At 37.7% G+C, this 19,169-nt stretch overlaps 1 protein-coding gene across 2 annotated transcripts in view; it reads left to right on the top strand.

Annotated features, from left to right (window-relative positions):
- LAMA4 (laminin subunit alpha 4) overlaps nucleotides 1–19,169 on the top strand; it is a 177,647-nt gene that overhangs the window by 122,172 nt on the left and 36,306 nt on the right. For both annotated transcript variants that reach the window (XM_056125022.1, XM_056125020.1), the window contains exons 19-28: nucleotides 3,295–3,434; nucleotides 6,114–6,290; nucleotides 7,223–7,368; nucleotides 8,506–8,668; nucleotides 9,511–9,644; nucleotides 10,223–10,394; nucleotides 13,154–13,285; nucleotides 15,058–15,200; nucleotides 15,587–15,725; nucleotides 17,627–17,764. In XM_056125022.1, coding sequence (XP_055980997.1) covers nucleotides 3,295–3,434; nucleotides 6,114–6,290; nucleotides 7,223–7,368; nucleotides 8,506–8,668; nucleotides 9,511–9,644; nucleotides 10,223–10,394; nucleotides 13,154–13,285; nucleotides 15,058–15,200; nucleotides 15,587–15,725; nucleotides 17,627–17,764 — 1,484 coding nt within the window. The remainder of the gene's footprint in view (nucleotides 1–3,294; nucleotides 3,435–6,113; nucleotides 6,291–7,222; nucleotides 7,369–8,505; nucleotides 8,669–9,510; nucleotides 9,645–10,222; nucleotides 10,395–13,153; nucleotides 13,286–15,057; nucleotides 15,201–15,586; nucleotides 15,726–17,626; nucleotides 17,765–19,169) is intronic.

Genomic DNA, 19,169 nt, shown 5'->3' with positions numbered 1-19,169 from the left:
CAAAGTTAGCTTAGAAAAGGAAAAACCTTTTGGTTACTGTGTGTGTGTGTGTGGGGGGGTGCATTCCACTGGGCCAGATCTTACCTATTTTTCAGTTAGATAAAATAACTTCATAAAACAGCCTTATTTTTTCTATGTGAAATAGTGGTAGAACTTGTTTTTATAATTTTAAAAATTATTCTTTGGGAGAGAAAATTAATCTCATGTAGCTGTAAATCATCCTAAAAATATAGATTTTTATTATGAAATAAATTACTAACTACATTGCTCTTAATAAACTTTTTTCCTTTCACAAGCAAAGCATATTATTACTAACAGATACTAAATATGGCCAAATGTGACAGAAGTTTCTCATTATGTGGAATTGGTGATGGATCAGCTTGAATATACAAATCTAAAGCAATGAACTTGAAATATTTTGATATCTGCATAATTTATTTGATTACACAGAACCATTAAAGTTGTATATTGTTTGGTAGATTTTCCTTTATTCAAGTTATTTTGGAAGGTCAAGTATGTGTGGAAGCATTTGGTCCCAGCACAGTACTCTCAGGCCATACAGGACTTGAACTGAACCTAGATATGGAAACCTAGGTATGGAAAGTGTGACCTCTGAGCAGGTTCCCTGAGCCTCCTGTCATGTTTTCTTTAATTCCTTCATTCCAGCTTAAATCCCAGTGTCTCTGTAATGATGAGAACTTTTGTTCTCCAAATGGTTTCATAGAACATAGTAGCTTCTCTTCCAACTAAACAAAGAAAACATTATAAAATCCTTATATGATCTGTCACAATAAATTTTATTCCAAGTTACAAATGCCCATTCCCATAAGAGGAAGAGAGCTCTTTTATATGTCTCAAAATTTCATGAACTCTCCCACATAAGAACTTATTTAATTGCTTTTAAAACTTGGTTTCTAAAAGTTTCACCTATAAAACTTCCAATATTTTCATTTTTAAAGCTATTACCTCTTTGTGTTAATTTTTTTTCCTTTTCACCCAGTGTTGTCAAAGACTCCAATAAATGGCAATAAATTTTTTTATATTTTCCTCAAATAGCATTTCAGGCTTAGAATATGGAAAATAAAAAACACATAATACAAGAGACTTTACCAAGACTCCAGTGTATATTACTTTCCTTTTTTACTGAGAGTATTAAGGGTGAGAAGATGCTTTAATGTATATATTTCCATCAATATTGTATATAATTACTTAAATATACTTTATTTTATTAAATAAAATATTTAAAGAAAGATTTTGCTTTAGGAAGGCTATTATGGTGATTCAGGTGACATTTACCTCTGAATTAATCAATGAATAAACTATCAGTAGTTATTATCTTAGTTAATTCCACTCTTTGTGCTGAAGAAGCACTTTGTCTCTTAGTATAGAAATGAGATTTTTTTTGGTACTTGATAATGACATTGTCTCCCAAATATGGGGCTGGAGCAATAGCACAGCAGTAGGGCATTTGCCTTGCGTGCAGCCGGCCCGGCTGAGCCAGGTTTGATTCCTCCACCCCTCTCGGAGAGCCTGGCAAGCTACTGAGAGTATCTCACTTGCATGGCAAAGCCTGGCAAGCTACCCGTGACGTATTCAATATGCCAAACACAGTAACAACAAGTATCACAAAAATAGAGACGTTACTGGGCCCGCTCGAGCAAATCAATGAACAACGGGAGGACAGTGCTACAGTGCTCCCAAATAAGAGTTTCATTTGGCTTCAGTAAGACTTTCTCAAATTCCAGTTACTAATCCTCAAAGATCAACTCTCTACAAATATGCAGGATATCCAAAAGATTTTATCCTCTGGTCCCTAACTTTTTAAACTGTGGCCTCTGATCCCATATGGGGTAACTTTTAAAAAAGTTGTTTTAAATAAAACTTCTTTATGATGCATTATCAGAAAGTGTTTGATTTGTATACCAAATTTTTATAGCCAAACTCACATTAAAAAAAGAGGAGGAAAATGGATTGCAAATAGAAAAAGGTTGAAGCAGCCTGGCTTTAGTTCAATGGTTCACAGATATTAGGGTAAATCAATTACCTGGGCTCCGCCCTCAAGCTTGGAATAGGTTTGTAATAAGGCCAGAGGATCTGCCTTTCTAACAAGGTCTCTGACGTTACTCATGTGCTGCCTGATGATCATGTGAGAGATTTGGAGATATGTCTGTCATTCTCTGTTTAGTGAGTTTCTATCATTGAGCTGTACCCTCATTATTGGTGCTCTTTTCGACATGTATATGACAAAACTACACTATAATTCAATTTTTTTAAATTTTCTTCACATTAATTAATTATATTCAATATTTCAACACCAATCCCACCATCATTAAACCTTCCCACCACCATTATTTCGAATTTTCCCATCACTGTTCAAGCAGATAATTTATTTTCTATTGCTTATTATGAATATCATGAGAGGTTGTGCAGCTGCTCCTGGAATTCTAAATATATAAATGAATGGGGTCCAGAGACAGAGCCCTGATGAAATCGGCTTGGCACAGGGTCTGGAGAGAGCTCCAGTGAGCTGTTATCTTCCAGGATTCACTTCTGTGGCCTAGGCTGTATTTTTAATAAATCATCTAAATCGGGGGGCTAGAGATACAGTACAGAGGATAGGGCACTTGGCTTGCACACAGCTGACCCGGACTTGATCCCCAGCACCGTATATGGTCCCCTCTCAGAGTCCCATCAAGAATGATTCTGAGTGCAGAGACAAGAGTAAGTGCTGAGCACTGCTGGGTGTGTCCCCCTCCCAAATAAATAAGTATGATCTGTTTGAATGACCCTATAAATTCAGGCTTTCCACCCTCTCCTTAGCACATCTGCCAGTTTCCTGGTTGTTTTGTTTGTTTCTCTCATCTCATTGCATCGTCCTTGGGACCATTGCAGCAAGTAACTGACATGTAAATGGGAATTTTGGAGAACAACATTTTTACTTCCTTTGACCTATTACATAGGTTATATTGGAAATACAAGCCAAACCTGTGCTGTGTGATGAAAGGAACACCTGTAATGCACTGCCCTTTAGACATGCACATTATAGGCTAGCTTGCCCTGCATACAATTTATAAACCAATTTGTATTCTTGGTGCTACAAAATAGTAATTGATTATCCTTCGAGCATAACTTTTAAGTAATAAACAGTTTTCCTTATAGAGTGAACCATTTATGTGTGTGTGTGTATATGTGTGTGTGTGTGTGTGTGTGTGTGTGTGTGTGTAGTTAACTGATTCCAGAAATTAATTTACTATTGGCCTATTTACTCAAGTGACACATTTTTATTACCTGCAGTAAGAAATCTTACAGAGGTTGTTCCCCAACTTCTGGATCAACTTCGTACAGTAGAGCAGAAGAAGCCTGCAAGCAACGTGTCTGCCAGCATCCAGCGGATTCGAGAGCTCATTGCTCAGACCAGAAGCGTTGCCAGCAAGGTAACTGGTGCAAAGACTCACTACTTGTTGAAAATGAGAACACCAGGCTGAGTTCCAACTCCTCGGCAGCTTCTAGAGCCTTGAGCCTTTCAATCATGCTCTCCCATGCAGTTAGTCTAAGCCCCATCTGTTTATTTGAATCCCATCAGGATCTCTGAAAAATAAACCGTAGTCCCATCCCCAAAGCAGTGCACTTTGTTTCTGCCATAGTGGGTATTAACTGTCAGTGCCTGATCAGTGCTCAGGCAGTTGTCAATCCTTGGGTGCAAAATGTTGAAAACTACTGCTTACAGGAAGGGCTCAGCATCTGTAACTTTTCAAAAGCTCTCTAGTGATTCTACTAGTTGTAGCCAGGACTTGAAGCCACAGACTAACCTAGTCAGTAGTTTCCACATAGGAATCAATGTCATTCCCAACAAAAACTCAATTTGTTATTATTCTCATTATAAAATAGAGCTACTTAACGGTTATCGTATGAAATGAAATCTTGCCCCACTACCTCTCCAAAGACTTCTCTTGCACAACATCATACATGCTTTTACTTACCCCTCCACAGGCCTAACTGAGGAATCAGACACCAACTAAGTGGAATAATTTCAACAAGGACCTGCTCTGATGTTTCCAGAAGCAGCGTAGTCACCCCTAAGTATCATCAGTATTAATAGGCACACATCCTGACATAGCAATGAACATTTTCATCATGGCAATGCAGGGCTTATTCTGGTCCTCTTTGAGACGTATTTTCTGTCGACTTTTAGACCAGTATAATTGTATACAACCAAATTGTGTGGTTGTATTTTCTCAGTTGAAAATTGGCCTGACTAAACTCTTGATCCTAATTACTGACAGAAATAAGAGTTAGAATCAACTATTTGGTGATGAAGGAGATAACCTTGGGAAAAATAATTTGAGGTGATAAGCAATTTTAAGTGATACATAATTGATTGGCTCTATACCCCACATTACCCTTTCTTTAGCTACTTTATGGATTATTACAAAGATTTATTATACAAAAATACCATTTTCAAAGCCAAGTTTCTGAGTGTTATTTTTTTATTTTTTTAGTTAATTTTACTTTTATGGAAGTATTCAATAAAATCACCTGAACCATTTCTAAAAGAGTTTTATCAAAGTCTTTGAGAAACTGCTCACTTCCCCAAAATGAGATACTTTCTGTGAAGATATACATCCTTATGAGACTTTCAATTTTGACAAGAGATTAATTCCATACAGTGACTTATTGTCTATTAAGATATTATGATCTAAGCTACCAAGAGTATCTCGCTCACATGGCAGAGCCTGGCAAGCTACCTGTGACGTACTCGATATGCTAAACACAGTAACAACAAGTCTAATGATGGAGACATTACTGGGCCCGCTCAAGCAAATCAGTGAACAACGGGAGGACCGTGACCGTGACTCAACTAGAAACATGCAAGAGCTATATTTCAAGTACTTGGAAAGATAATCTTTATTTTCTGACCATCAATATATATATATATATATATATATATATATTGCTTTTTGGGTCACCCAGCAATGCACAGGGGTTACTCCTGGCTTTGCGCTCAGGAATTATTCTTGGCGGTGCTCAGGGTACCATATGGGAATGCTGGGAATCGAACCAGGGTCAGTCGAGTGCAAAGCAAATGCCCTACCCATTGTGCTATCGCTCCAGCCCCACTGACCATCAATATTAACCAGATCAATGTTTAACTGACACAAGTACATCTAACTATTCAGAAATATTTGTAGAAGTGTCATAGGTATAAATAATCCATCCATTTATGAATACTTGAAAAAAAGCATTTCAAGTCAGACCAGTTCCACATATCATATGGGATGTCTTAGAAATTAGTTTATTTAATGATGCTTTTTTGTTTTGCCTTCTTGGAAATGATTATTTTAAAACATCCTAATGAATTCATCATTCAATTATAGTGATGGAGTCAAGCACTGGAGAGCACTTTATAGTTACCTTATTTCATTCTCAGAACAAATTCATTTGCCATTTTATCAATGAGGAAATGGCAGGGTAAATACCTTATGATGTCATTGCAAGAAATGGCAGAACCATGTTTCAGGAACCTATATAAGACTGCGTAACACATTCTATACCCCTTCAAACTCCCAGACATAGGCAAAGATATTGCTCAGAGGCTTACTCTGATTCCTTTTTGAAGACCCTGGGGAGAAAATCCTAGCTGTATCTGTGATTAGTTATTTTCTATTTTCTGTGATTAGTTATTTTCTATTTTCTATTTAATCCTATCTGTGATAAGTTATTTTCCACCTGTAAATCAGTAGAATTTAGTTTAATGGATCTTTTCATTATAACATAGCCGACTACAGGTATTCATTCAGGCTACTTAGCTTATCCCAGTGAAGTATGTGATTCATTCTGGAATTTATATTTATCCTTATTTTTGGTCTACTTTGTTGATCTTTTATTTTCATTTTGCTTTCTTTCATCCCAGTTTAAACATAGACTACTGAATTGTAATATATCAGAAAACCTTTCTCTAACAAGGTGATAATATAAGTAAATAATCAAAGCTAGGAAGGCAAAAAGAACTCAGAGATTCCAATAAATAATATGTGCAGTTCATTAAAACTAATGGGGAAACTCTATGCTCATTTGTGCCAAATACTTCTAATGGAATAATCTTATAATTCCAGATCCAAGTCTCCATGATGTTTGATGGCCAGTCAGCTGTTGAAGTTCATCCCAAAACTAGTATAGATGACTTAAAGACCTTTACATCCCTGAGCTTGTACATGAAACCTCCTACAGTAAAGAAACAAGAGCTAACTGGGATTTCAGATCAGTTTATCCTGTACCTTGGGAGCAAAAATGTAAGAATATGAATTTGGCTAGTTTTTTTGGGGGGGAAAGGGGAAGAGTTGGGTAATACCTAGCAGTGCTAGGAGTAAGATATTTATAACTCTGTGCTCCGGGTTTGCTCCCAGTGTTGCTTGAACAGCAATTGACCTAACGCCTCAACTATCTCTCTTTCCTGAAGACATAATATTTTTTAAAGAGGGAATAGGGGGGATTTGGGTCCTTTTGGGAGGAAAGTGGATACACTGGTGGTGGGTGTGGTGCTAGAATTATGTGCATGGGAAGCCATAATTAACAGTATTTGTCATGGAACCTCAATCATTCAAAAAGAAGATTTAAAAAAGAGAATAATGTAGAAAACTATCCACGTGAATAAACAAAATTCCCACTCTAATAATCTTTAAGTTATAACTCAGTTTAAAGTTAAATAGTCATTTTAAGAATACATCATTTTTTCTAGAAAAAAAATCATTCCTTCTAGGATTATTTATGGGGGTTCTTCATATCATCATCACACAAATTTTGAAGAGTAAATGTTGCATTTCAAGACGTTTGGAATGACAGACTGCCATTATGAATGATGTGGAATTTTGAATTATTTTGAGCATGAATAGCAGTAGGTATTGGCAGGCCACATATATTACTGAATTAATCAAGCAGAAGCACACTCCTGGAAGCCATTAAATGTTCACAAGCCTGCAGTTGCTTGCCGCCGTTACCCCTGCCAAAAATTCACTTGGAGCAAGCAGAGTAACTCAGACACTTGGAGCCCCAGGGAAGCTGGAAAGAAAGAGGGTCTCCCAAGTCTAACAGAACTCTAGGTAATATAGCAGGCTAGGTGGACCTTACATACATCCAAGTGTTTGGATTGTGGGTTGTATTTTAAAGAAATGAAACTTGATATTCACCTCATATGGATATTATTTAAGTGAATTCTTGATTTCAGGCCAAGAAAGAGTACATGGGTCTTGCAATCAAAAACGATAACTTGGTATACATTTATAATTTGGGAGGTAAGGATGTAGAGATTCCCCTGGACACCAAGCCTGTCAGCTCCTGGCCTGCTCATTTCAGCATTGTCAAGATTGAGAGGTAAAGTGAATTGGTGACTGACACAGGGCTTATACACACAAAAAAGACATCAAAAGATATGTGTTGTATTCTTTCTCTCTCTCTCTCTCTCTAGCTCTCTCTTTCTCTCTCACACACACATAGACACGGTCATTTGGTTATTAAATACAGGACTTTATTCCCTTTCTTTATGCTCTTTCTTCTTCCATTTTTCTAGTATTCCTTCCCAAACACCTTAGCAGAAAAGAACAAAATTAGTAATCATTTATAAATAACAATCTGATTATCAAAATTTTAATATGGTCAATCCGCAGATTAACCTCAAGATGGAATGTCTTTTTTTTAATGCTATTTATTCAGCCATTGATTAAGCTGATTGAATTGGGCCTGAACTCCACATTACCTTTTTTTTTAACTGAATAACTGTGAGATAGTTACAAAACTTTCATGTTTGAGATTCAGCCATACAATGATCGCGCACCCATCCCTCCACTAGTGCACACTTTTCATCACCAGAGTCCCCAGTATATCCCCCCTCCCCACCCCAGTCCTCACCCTAACTCAATAGCAGGCATTTTCCCTAATACTATCTCTCTACTTTTGGGCATTATGTTTTGCTCAAATTTTCCCACCACCATTCAAGCCTGTCTGCCAGGAGCAGATGCTAGATAACTTACTGTCCCTTGTTCATTTTGAATATCATGAGTGCCATGGTCATACACTTCTGGAATCCTAGATTATAGACGGTTGGCTTCCAGAGACATTTCTGTAGGGCACTAATCCATTTTGGGATTCAATTGGGTGTCTCTGGACCAAGAGAGAATGTCTTTTTCTAACTTTCCATTCATTGCTGATATTCTCAAATGTTTATGGATATGACAAAATCAAATCACTAGTTTACGTGTACATTTTTATTTTTATTTGGCATGTTATTGGACTAGAGAGATACTACAGCAAGGCAGGGTGCTTTCTTTGAGTGTGGTCAACCCCAGTCAATCCCCAGCACTCAGGGTTCCCTGAGTCCTACCAGGAGTGATCCCTAAGAGCAGAACCAGAAGTAAACCCTGAGCATTGCTGGGTGTGACCCCAAAACAAAACACAAAACCTAAAACAATGACATATTATCTGCCAATAAAATAATATTCTTCATCTTTACAGGGTAGGAAAACATGGAAAGGTGTTCTTAACAGTCCCCAGTCTAAGCAGCACTGCAGAGGAGAAGTTTATTAAAAAGGGGCAGTTTATCGGAGATGACTCCTTGTTGGATCTGGACCCCGAGGATACCGTGTTTTATGTTGGTGGGGTACCCTCAGAGTTTAAGGTAAGCTATGCAATTCTATTTTGACTTATTGTAAATCTATAATGATTGCTTTTTAAATCCTTAAGCCTTGCAATAATGTGAAGGCAGGAAAGAAAACTTGCTATTTTAAGACAGAACTTATCTCTTTAGATGGTAAACTACTGAGCCAGGATTTAGAAATCTGGTTTATAAACCTGTGTCTGCCTCCTAGATTTTCATAATGCCAGGTACTCTTAAGCTATAGCTAACACTTGAATTTCCATTATTCAATTGGACAAATGCCTATATAACCAAAACCACCCCCACCCCCCACCCCCCCCCTTCTACAGTGACAAATGTACCTTGAAGCCTTGTGTTTAGTTTGCAGCTTGGTATATGGCTGCTTAAAATATTCAGTAACCTGAGCAATGAGAGACGTGGCCCCTAGACAGGTGTATGAGTGTATGCGACCTGATGAAGGGTGGAGGAACCTTATAAGATGGGGAGTTGAGTTAGGGTTTTTGATTTCAGCATTATAACTTAATAGTTCTGGGCATGTTACTGAACGTTCCTTTCTGGGAATTTCTTTCCTTCTCCGTATTAGAACTGGAAGACTTACTTCCAGGGCTGATGTAAATACATTTTAGTCATGTATTTTCTATCCAGTGTGTGGCTCAAAAAAATACCCCGCCCTCTCTGCTAAGATATCCAAATCCAAAAAAATTTGTTTTATAAAAATTGGACATTGATGACACAAATTCAGTTCTAGAGAGGTATTTATATCAGTGAGTAGATCCTCATGATCTGGTATTTTGCTTCATTGCCTGTTTCGAACCATCTGGGTGAGCAAGTGGTCACCTTGCAGTTGACTGTCTGTTACACAGCTCCCGAGCAGCTTAAACCTGCCTGGCTTCACTGGCTGCCTGGAATTGGCCACTTTGAATAATGACGTGATCAGCTTGTACAACTTTAAGCACATCTATGATATGGACCCCTCCAAATCAGTTCCCTGTGCAAGGTAAGGACATGTTAGAAAATCTAGGGCTGGAGAGAGAGAGAAAGAGCGAGAGAGAGAGAGAGCGCTCAAAGGACTTGAGAAACTTTGAATGTTGGAGATCTAGGTTTGATCCCCAGCATTGCATGGTCCCTTGGGCATCCATGAGTAACGTGACCCTTGAAAACCAAACCAGGAAGTAACCTCTGAACACCCCAAAGTGTGACCCAAAAGCAAAAACACAAGCAAAAGACTTTGATAGCTAAGCAAGTGTATTAGACGGGACAACTGGGCTTAATATTCAGGTTCTTCAATCTTTCTTTGGGGAAAAAGAAAAAGTTTTAAAACTTCATTCTAACCATGCCTACCAAAAAATCTGAGGTTTAGTACCCTAGAGAATAGGCCCAGGTATTAAAAGTATTAAATAACTGCTTTACAGCTTTGATTTAGGATTCCAAAGATTGGGGTTTCAGTGAATACTACTGTTATTTTAGCACCTGAAGTTGTCATAGAAGTTGTCATGAAATGGGCTCAAAAGTTGTTATATTGAAAAATATAATAGAAACTGCATTGTTCAAGGAATTCTTTTATTTCCATTTCAGAGACAAATTGGCCTTCACACAGAGCCGGGCTGCTAGTTATTACTTTGATGGCTCTAGTTATGCCATTGTCAGGGATTTCACGAGGAGAGGGAAATTTGGTCAGGTGACGCGCTTTGACATAGAAGTCCGAACACCAGGTGACAATGGTCTTGTGCTCCTGATGGTCAACGGAGTAAGTAAAAATTAAAGTCCTACATTTCCTTCATTAGTACCTTTACTTTCTGCTATGTATGGTTTCAAGAAACTTCTTTTTTTTTTCTTTTTTTATTAGTGAAAAACCATGAGGTACAGTTATAGGCTTACAAATTTTGTGCTTGGGTTTCAGTTATACAATGATCAAGTGCCCATCCCTCCACCAGTGCCCGTCATCCATCCCCATGGGTCCCAGCATCCCCCCCACCCTCATCCCCCCGCCCCCCCGTCCCATCCTGCCTCTGTGGCAGGGTATTCCCCCTTGTTCTCTCTCTCTTCTTTTGGGTACTGTGTTTTGCAAGAGAGGCTTTGAGTGGCAATCATGTTTGGTCTATCGACTACTTTTAGCATGCTTCTCCCACCCTGGGAGGACCCTCACAACACCCTTCATTTGGTACTCTCTTCTCTATCTGAGCTTCCTTTTCACCTATCAAGAAACTTCTGAGGTTGAGTGTGCCATGCCATCAAACAAATTAGAAAGCAATACTTTGGTTTTTTCTCTTTGAGGAAAATAATATCAGCAATAAATAAAAATAGTATGTCTGCAGAAATTTAGAACTTTTTAAATTAGATGCCAAAATCAGTAAAAAATACTTTTGTATGTGTACCACAAATATAATACCTGTTTCCATAAAATTTACTTATTAATGGAATATATATATATATATATATAGTGTACTAATGCGGCTGGAGAGATAACGCAGCAGGTAGGGCATTCACCTTACACGCGGCTGACCCGGGTTTGATTCTTCTGCCCCTCTCGAAGAGCCGGGCAAGCTACCGAGAGTATCTCGCCCATACGACAAAGCCTGGCAAGCTACCAGTGATGTATTTGATATGCCAAAAAAAAAAAAAAGTAACAAGTCTCACAATGGAGATGTTACTGGTGCCTGCTTGAGCAAATCAATGACCAACAGGAGGACAGTGCTAAATGCAGTGCATTAATATCATATTCATATCATATTCAGCACTAAGACTAACAATCACACAAGCTAAAATAAAATGTTAAGTGCAAATTCTAAGATGAAGTAAATAAAATAACTTATACAAAACATTATGAATAGTGTTAGTGATGAAATATAATTTAAAATGCTTAAAACATTTTGAAATTTTTGTTAAATTTTTGTGATTCAGAAGTTTTTTTCCTAAATCCAGTTCAATAACACATTAGTTTAATAAGTAATTTTAGCTATCACACCTGGGACACTATATTATAAAAACTATATCTATGACTTTGCTTACTAAATCATAATGACATTTTTTAATCTATGACCAATTGACAAAATTTGTCTTTAAATTTTGGCTGCCAGTTCTTATCATATATTGTAGTATTTTAAAGACCTTAACTGAAATTTGATTTGCTCGAGCGGGCCCAGTAACGTCTCCATTGGAGACTTTGTTGTTACTGTGTTTGGCATATCAAATACGTCACGGGGAGCTTTCCAGGCTCTGCCGTGCGGGCGAGATTCAAGACCATTGAAAATTTCATTTGAAGAGTCTTAAAAACAAGTTAGTAATTTTTTTCTATTGTAACAGTTTATAGTGTAGATATGAGAGGACTACTTACACTTACTCATTTTCTATAATCATTCACTTAAATATAGAAATATTTCCAAACTTATTTTTAACCATTATCCAAAGTACAACTTTCTTGGGCCAAAGCAATATTACAATGGGTAAGGCAGTTAGCTTGCACACTGCTGACCTGGGTTCAATCCCCAGCACCCCATATGGACCCCCTGAGCCCTGCCAGGAGTGATCCCTCAGTGCAGAACCAGGAGTTAGCACTGAGTATCGCTGGGTGTGACCCAAAATCAACCAAACAAAAAAGTTAGTTTCTTGTCCATTCTTATAAAAATATTCTTACCTTGAAGTGACAGATCAAATATATTTTTGAAGTAACTAGTAAGCTTCATGAAAATAAAATGTGAAAAACATTTATCATCACAAATGAAGCTCAATAAATTCAGAGTAATTTATTTTGTAAAGAAAACTGTGTAACATTCTATCCCCTAAAAGCACCCAAAAATCAAAGTAAAAGCAAACTGCTTAATGAGAGGCAGTTGAGTACATATGGCATAGAATAATCTATTCTCAAGAATTTTAAATGTCACATAGGGTACACTTCAAATTTTATTAATTTGTAAAGTTAATAAGAAACAAAAGACAATGGTTGTTTTAAATTGTGCATAAATATTAACACTTTGGTATAGTAACAATAAATAACTGCTGCTGTTGAAGGAATTGTGGTTTTAATTTCACAAGGATTTTAAATATTTTCTTTGTCTTCAATTTCAATCCTAAGGAATAAAGTGTTGAGGCGGAGAGGAAATATAGAGGTTAAGGCATTTACCTTGCACCATGTCTATACTGTTTTCAATCACTGATACCATATATCAGGTCACTCCTGAGCACACAGCAAAGAACAGCCCCTAAATACTACCAGGAAAGGCAGGAAGGCAGGAAGGAACGAAAGAGGGAGGGAGAGAGAGAGAGAGAGAGAGAGAGAGAGAGAGAGAGAGAGAGAATGAGAGAGAGGAGATGGGAACCAGAGGAGCTAGCTCAACAAATCACATGCTTTGCATGAAGAAGCTCTATGTTCAGTGTAAGCACCACATAGTATTCTAGCACTGCTCTGTCTTGCCCCAAAAGAAAAAAATATTGTAGTATTATTTCTCAAATTCAGCCATGTACATAGCTTCAAAAGAGATGTTCATGTCTCAAATTTTCTCTCTACAGAGTATGTTTTTCAGCCTGGAAATGCGCAGTGGTTACCTACATGTGTTCTATGACTTTGGATTTAGCAACGGTCCAGTACATCTGGAAGACACAATGAAGAAAGCTCATATCAATGATGCAAAATATCATGAGGTATAAAAAGTTGCAGCGTGGGTAGTTACTGTTGTGTTGGCTTTGTACTTACACCTATTGATGTTTTCAGACATCAAATGAAGAGGGACAGTAATTAAACTCTCACATCTAAAGACGAACTGATGTGGAGGCCCTTAACTTCCCAAACCCAGATGTAAAAGTCTTTAAAGGGATGAAATTTTAATTGTATTGATGTTTTTAATTGTAGAATAATTGACACATATATTTCCATTGCTTCACTGACCAGAAGACTGGTAAATATTTAATTTCTTGATTACAATGATATTTCTAATTATTCTGCTACACATTTGTTTAAAGTGTAGTATAATTACAGTCTCTTTCCTTATTCTTTAAACCCCAGTAAATATTAAAATAGTAGATTTAAGCAAATGAAATACTTCCTTGTTGTTCAGTACTTAAAAATATTAATGCTTGCTTATTTATGAAAATAATCCACAAAGAAAGCTCTTTATTTTATTTATTTTATTTTTTGTATTGAATCACCATAAGATACACAGTTACAAAGTTGTTTATGATTGGTTTTTATCAATACCAGTGTCTTTACCGGTGTACATTTCCTAACACCAATGTCCCTAGTTTCTCTCTTGCCACACACCCCAAGCCTGCCTCTATAGCAGACACTACTCTTTCTACTTTTGGGCATTATGGTTTACAATTCAGGTACTGAAAGGTTATCATGTATAAAGAAAGCTTTCCTGTGTTGAAAATATGCATTACACTGAGGATGATGATAATATATTTTATTTCTTCCACCAATAATATGTTTTAAATCTAAAATTTAATAAAATGTAGATTTAAAACAAAAGGCATGATATATATTGTCAAATAAAAATGCAGGGACACAATCTTTTATTTTTCAGTTCAAAATTTGTTGCCTTCAGTGTTCATAGTAAGATATTTTTCTCTGATTAATATTTCCACAAATTCTTTAGGGACTCTCATTGGGTCACAAAAAAATGACACCTGGCAACAGTTGAGAGTCTAGAAATTCTCTGCTTATGTACTTCTTTCCTGAATCCCCTCCAAGGGGCATAAGGAAACAATAAGTCCCATCATTTTGTCTCTTTTTGTTAGTTGCCTCTCCACATGGCAGTTATTCTCCAGAAAATGTAAACTTCCTGTTATATGAAAGTTTTCCACGTCTGTGAGATAGAAAAATCTATTCCCCCCATTTATGAACTCACACACAAGACCCATGGAGGTCCAGCTATTATTACTGGATTTTTTAAAAATTTTTATTGATTTTTTTTAATTTGGAATTTTTTAAAAATTTTTATTAGTAAGACACGAAGAGGTACAGTTGTAGATTTACAAATTTTTGTTCTTGGGTTTCAATTATACAATGATCAAATACCCATCCCTCCACCAGTGCCCATTTCCCACCACCACGGACCCCAGTATCCCTCCCAACCCCCATCTCCCCTCCCACTCTGCCTCTGTGGCAGGGCATTCCCTTTTGTTCTCTGTCTCCTATTGGGTGTTGTGGTTTGCAAAAGAGGCAATGGGTGGCAATCATGTTTGGTCTATAGTCTACTTTCAGCATGCTGCTCCCATCCTGGGAGAATCCTCCCAACACCTTTTATTTGGTGCTCCCTTCTCTGTCTGAGCTCCCTTTCCCCCTAGCATGTGTGGCTGGCCTCCAAGCCCTGGAGTAAAATTCCTATTACCAGATTTTTTTAAAAAAAATATATAACTACCTCTAAGATATAAACATTGTTCAGTGATCAATTACTCCATACTGTTTTTCTCAGATCTCAATTATTTACCACAATGATAAGAAAATGATTTTGGTAGTTGATAGACGTCATGTCAAGAGCATGGATAATGAAAAGAGAAAAATGCCTTTTAAGGACATATACATTGGAGGGGCTCCCCCAGAAATCTTACAATCCAGGTAAGTTTGTTTTAAGTAGCTGTTTGTTCCTATAGGTGTGCTGTGCTGAGTATTTTTCTTGAAGAGAAGACGAGAAGTTCAAACCCTCCCACCACATACACTCGGGTGATATATCAAGAGGTGCCTGCCTCCCTCATTTTTTTCTGTACCACTATTAAGAAATCAAAAAGAAAAAGGGGTGGGGGAAGACTTAATTTCAAATAAAGCTGTTCTGTAACCAAAGATTAGGCATTCATGGCTGGTTATCAAAGAAAGCATGAGAATATGAAAGATGATGAAACTATTGCAATTGCCTATAATTAAATTCCAATTTCATAGCGTATAACTACAGGACAACATAGTCACTATCATTGATTATTTTAATGTAGCTTAATTTTATTTTCCAGGGCTCTAACAGCACACCTTCCCTTAGATGTCAACTTCAGAGGATGCATGAAGGGTTTCCAGTTCCAAAAGAAAGACTTCAATTTATTAGAGCAGACAGAAACCCTTGGAGTTGGTTATGGTTGCCCAGAAGACTCTCTCGTAAGTACCAGTCATTCAACAAAAGTTGTTTTTTTTGTAGGAGTACTGCTATTTATTCAGCCACTGATTAGCTGATAGAATTGTGCATGAACTCCACCTTACTTTTTTTTCCATTTTTTTATAATTTTTATTTATTGATTCACCGTGAGAGCAGTTACAAAGCTTTTGGGTCTAAGTCTCAGTCATACAATGAAACACCCGTACCTTCACCAGTGCCCATTCTCCACCACCAAAAATACTAGTATACCCCCCATCCCACACCCTCCCCCTGCCTGTGGGGCAGGTGATTTCCAAATTACTCTCTCTCTACTTTGATCACATTCACTATTTCGACACCAGACCCACAATTATTTGAGATTTTACCCCAACACTCAGATCTGCTGAAAAAGCAACAATAGACAATTTGTGTTTTATTGCTGGTTATGAATAACATATGATGTCGTGTGGCTGCAGTAGGGCCATGTGGTTTTGAAATTCCAAAATTTTAACACTTAAATCTGGAGGGATTTCTGCCAAAAGCCACTGGGTTTAGAGATCTGCTCCTGAGTCTCTGGGATCATGGCCGTTGAGCAGCTTGATGAGGAGCCAGAGAGGCCGTTCGTGGGCGATGACTTGGGGTCTCGTTGGGGTGGGGAGGACAGGTCCGGCTCCCCCCCCCACCCCCATCCCGTGAGGCCCAACAAGTTTCGTCACTGCGAGCCCAAGCCTGACTGTCCAATGGCCTCTGGAGGATGACAGCCACCAAGTCGCCAAGAGGGAACAGGCAGAAGGACAACACCCTTTCCTCCCTGGGGTGGCCCGGCAATAGTAATGTACTGTGGAGTCCGGATGCATTTCTGCCAAACGCCACTGGGTTTTGAGATTTGTTTCTGAGTCTCTGGGATCATGGCCATTAAGCAGCTTGATCAGGAGCCAGAGAGGCCATTCATGGGTGATGACTTGGGGTCTCGTTGGGGTGGGGAGGACAAACCCAGCTCCACCCCCATCCCATGAGGCCCTGTGTGTCTCGTCACTGGGGGCCTAAATATGACTATCCAGTGGCCTCAGAAGGATGGCGGCCACTGGGCCGCCAGGGGGAACAGGCCAAGGCACGAAACCTATTCCCTCCCACCTGGGTTGGCCCAGCACCGGTAGCCTACTGCAGAGACCAGACGCATTTCTACCTAAAGCCACTGGGTTCCAAGATTCGTTTCTGAGTCTCTGGGATCATGTCCATTAAGCAGTTCAATCAGGAACCAAAGAGGCCTTGCCTCCAATTATATAGCTGAGCCGAAGGTGATTTGTGGGTGTGTTTCCCACATACCTAACTTTTGGCCGTTTACTTTCTTGGTAAACTTTGCCCGAAGTTTTTGGGGTCTGGCCAAAGGCACAGCAACAATTTTGGGGTATCTGGAAGTCTGAAGGCGCCATGAGGCTGCTGATGCACTCGCCTCACAGGTACAGATTGACCTGCTGGCGGCACCATACCCCCACAACAAAAGTTTTTTAATATGTAAGCTCCCTCTCAAAACCTGGAAAAGCTTAATTTCTCTGTGGTGATAAATATACCTTACTATCCATTTGTCAAGAGCAGAGAAGAATTATTGTTCTAGAAAATCTTGTGGGTTCCTCTGTGACTTGCCCTATTGCATCAGTTTTCAACGAGTAGGGCTCCCAAAGTCTAGAGAGACTATGAGTAGTCGTATTCACTCAAGGTAGAGGAAGCGGAGAATACAGAAATCAGAATACAGGGAGTAGAGAATGTCAAAATACAGAAAGGTGAGTATCACTGAATCATAGAAGCGAAAATAAAAGCTATCAATATAGAAATCAACAGGTCAGTTGTGTAAGAAGTTGACATTTTAAGCATTTGATTTGATTTTTATGACAAATTCCACGTTCAATATTTATTTGGTACACAGATATCTCGCAGAGCATACTTCAATGGACAGAGTTTCATTTCTTCAGCCCAGAAACTATCTTTCTTTGATGGCTTTGAAGGAGGTTTTAATTTCCGAACGCTACAACCTAATGGGTTGCTATTCTATTATGCTTCAGGGGTAAGTATTTGTTTTTTCCCAAGGAAACTTTTTGTGATCATTAGCTTGTTTAAAATTATCTGTTAAAAGTGGCTCTTAATGCATGTGAATTTTGTCTTATACACATATGCAGAATACATTATTTTAGACCCTTTTAAGGTATTGTGTACTTATGGTCAGGAGTTCATAATCTGGGATCCACAGATATGTCCCTCAAAGGTTCATGGAGAGAATTAAGAGGGCATTTGAATTGGGTGGGAAAAATAAATATTCCTGACTAAACAAATTTAAAATTAACTATTTCTAAAATTTAGCATCTTGTATACTTGTGAATGTTCCAACTATAATAGATTTAACTAATACTTGTAATTTTGTCATTAATAGAAATCACAGGTATTTTTCTTTATATTAAAATTTTCACAGATATCTCAAACATTTTGCTCATTGGTACTTCTAAATTACAGTTTTTAGATCTGCTACTAGATTGTGTTATTCAATACTTTAATAAAATATGGACATTTATTTATTTAATACTTAAGTATTTGAAACTACACTTCCATAAAATAGGTTCATAATCAAATATTTTTATGCATTTTAACCTCATATTTATGAAGCAATCTATTTGTATCACAAAATTACCAAAAAGAATCTATGGCACAAAAATAATTAAGAACCTTCTTGTGTATAAATTAAAGTATACATACATATGTGATTTAATTTATAAAACAGTAGAAAGAAAAAACTATTCTTGTATGTGCCACAAAACAACACTTGAACTCAGGTTATAAAGATATACTGAAGATGGACAGTGTTAATACAGGTCCTTGGACTCGGATTACAAAACTGAGATTGCTCGCCAGGGGGTGAGTAAAAGGGAATGAAAAGGTGGACTGGAAGTAGCATAAAGACATTGGTAGATCTTGGTGATAGCTGCATCTATCAAAACTGTGAACATTAACATTTTTTGTTGAATATGTGACCTAAACTATAATAGTAATCATAAGGGATAGTAGAAATTTTAAGTAGAAAATTTAAGAAAATGAGATGATAGTCACATAGATACAATTATACATATTTATATTTGTAATATATAAATAAATGTGCCTTAAAAGGTTTTTTTTAGAAATGAAAGATACAATGTCGAAGAAGAAAATAAGATCTATCGAGGTTTGGTGAGCCTAAGATCCAGTTAAATTATCTCTACAGATTATGACCAATATAGACACTGATGGTCCATTGATATAATGTAGCACTGCAGCACTATCCTCCCGTTGTTCATCGATTTGCTCAAGTGGGCACCAGTAATGTCTCACAACAAATTGTGAGATTTGTTGTTACTGTTTTGGGCATATCGAATACGTCACAGGTAGCTTTCCAAGCTTTGCCGTGCGGGCGAGATACTCTCAGTAGCTTGCCGGGCTCTCTG

Source organism: Sorex fumeus, unplaced genomic scaffold (genome assembly GCF_029834395.1).
Source record: "Sorex fumeus unplaced genomic scaffold, SorFum_2.1 ptg000054l, whole genome shotgun sequence".
NCBI classification, from domain to species: Eukaryota; Metazoa; Chordata; class Mammalia; order Eulipotyphla; family Soricidae; genus Sorex; species Sorex fumeus.
The sequence above is the reverse complement of the archived record's forward strand: the minus strand, read 5'-3'. Positions and strand labels throughout refer to the sequence as shown.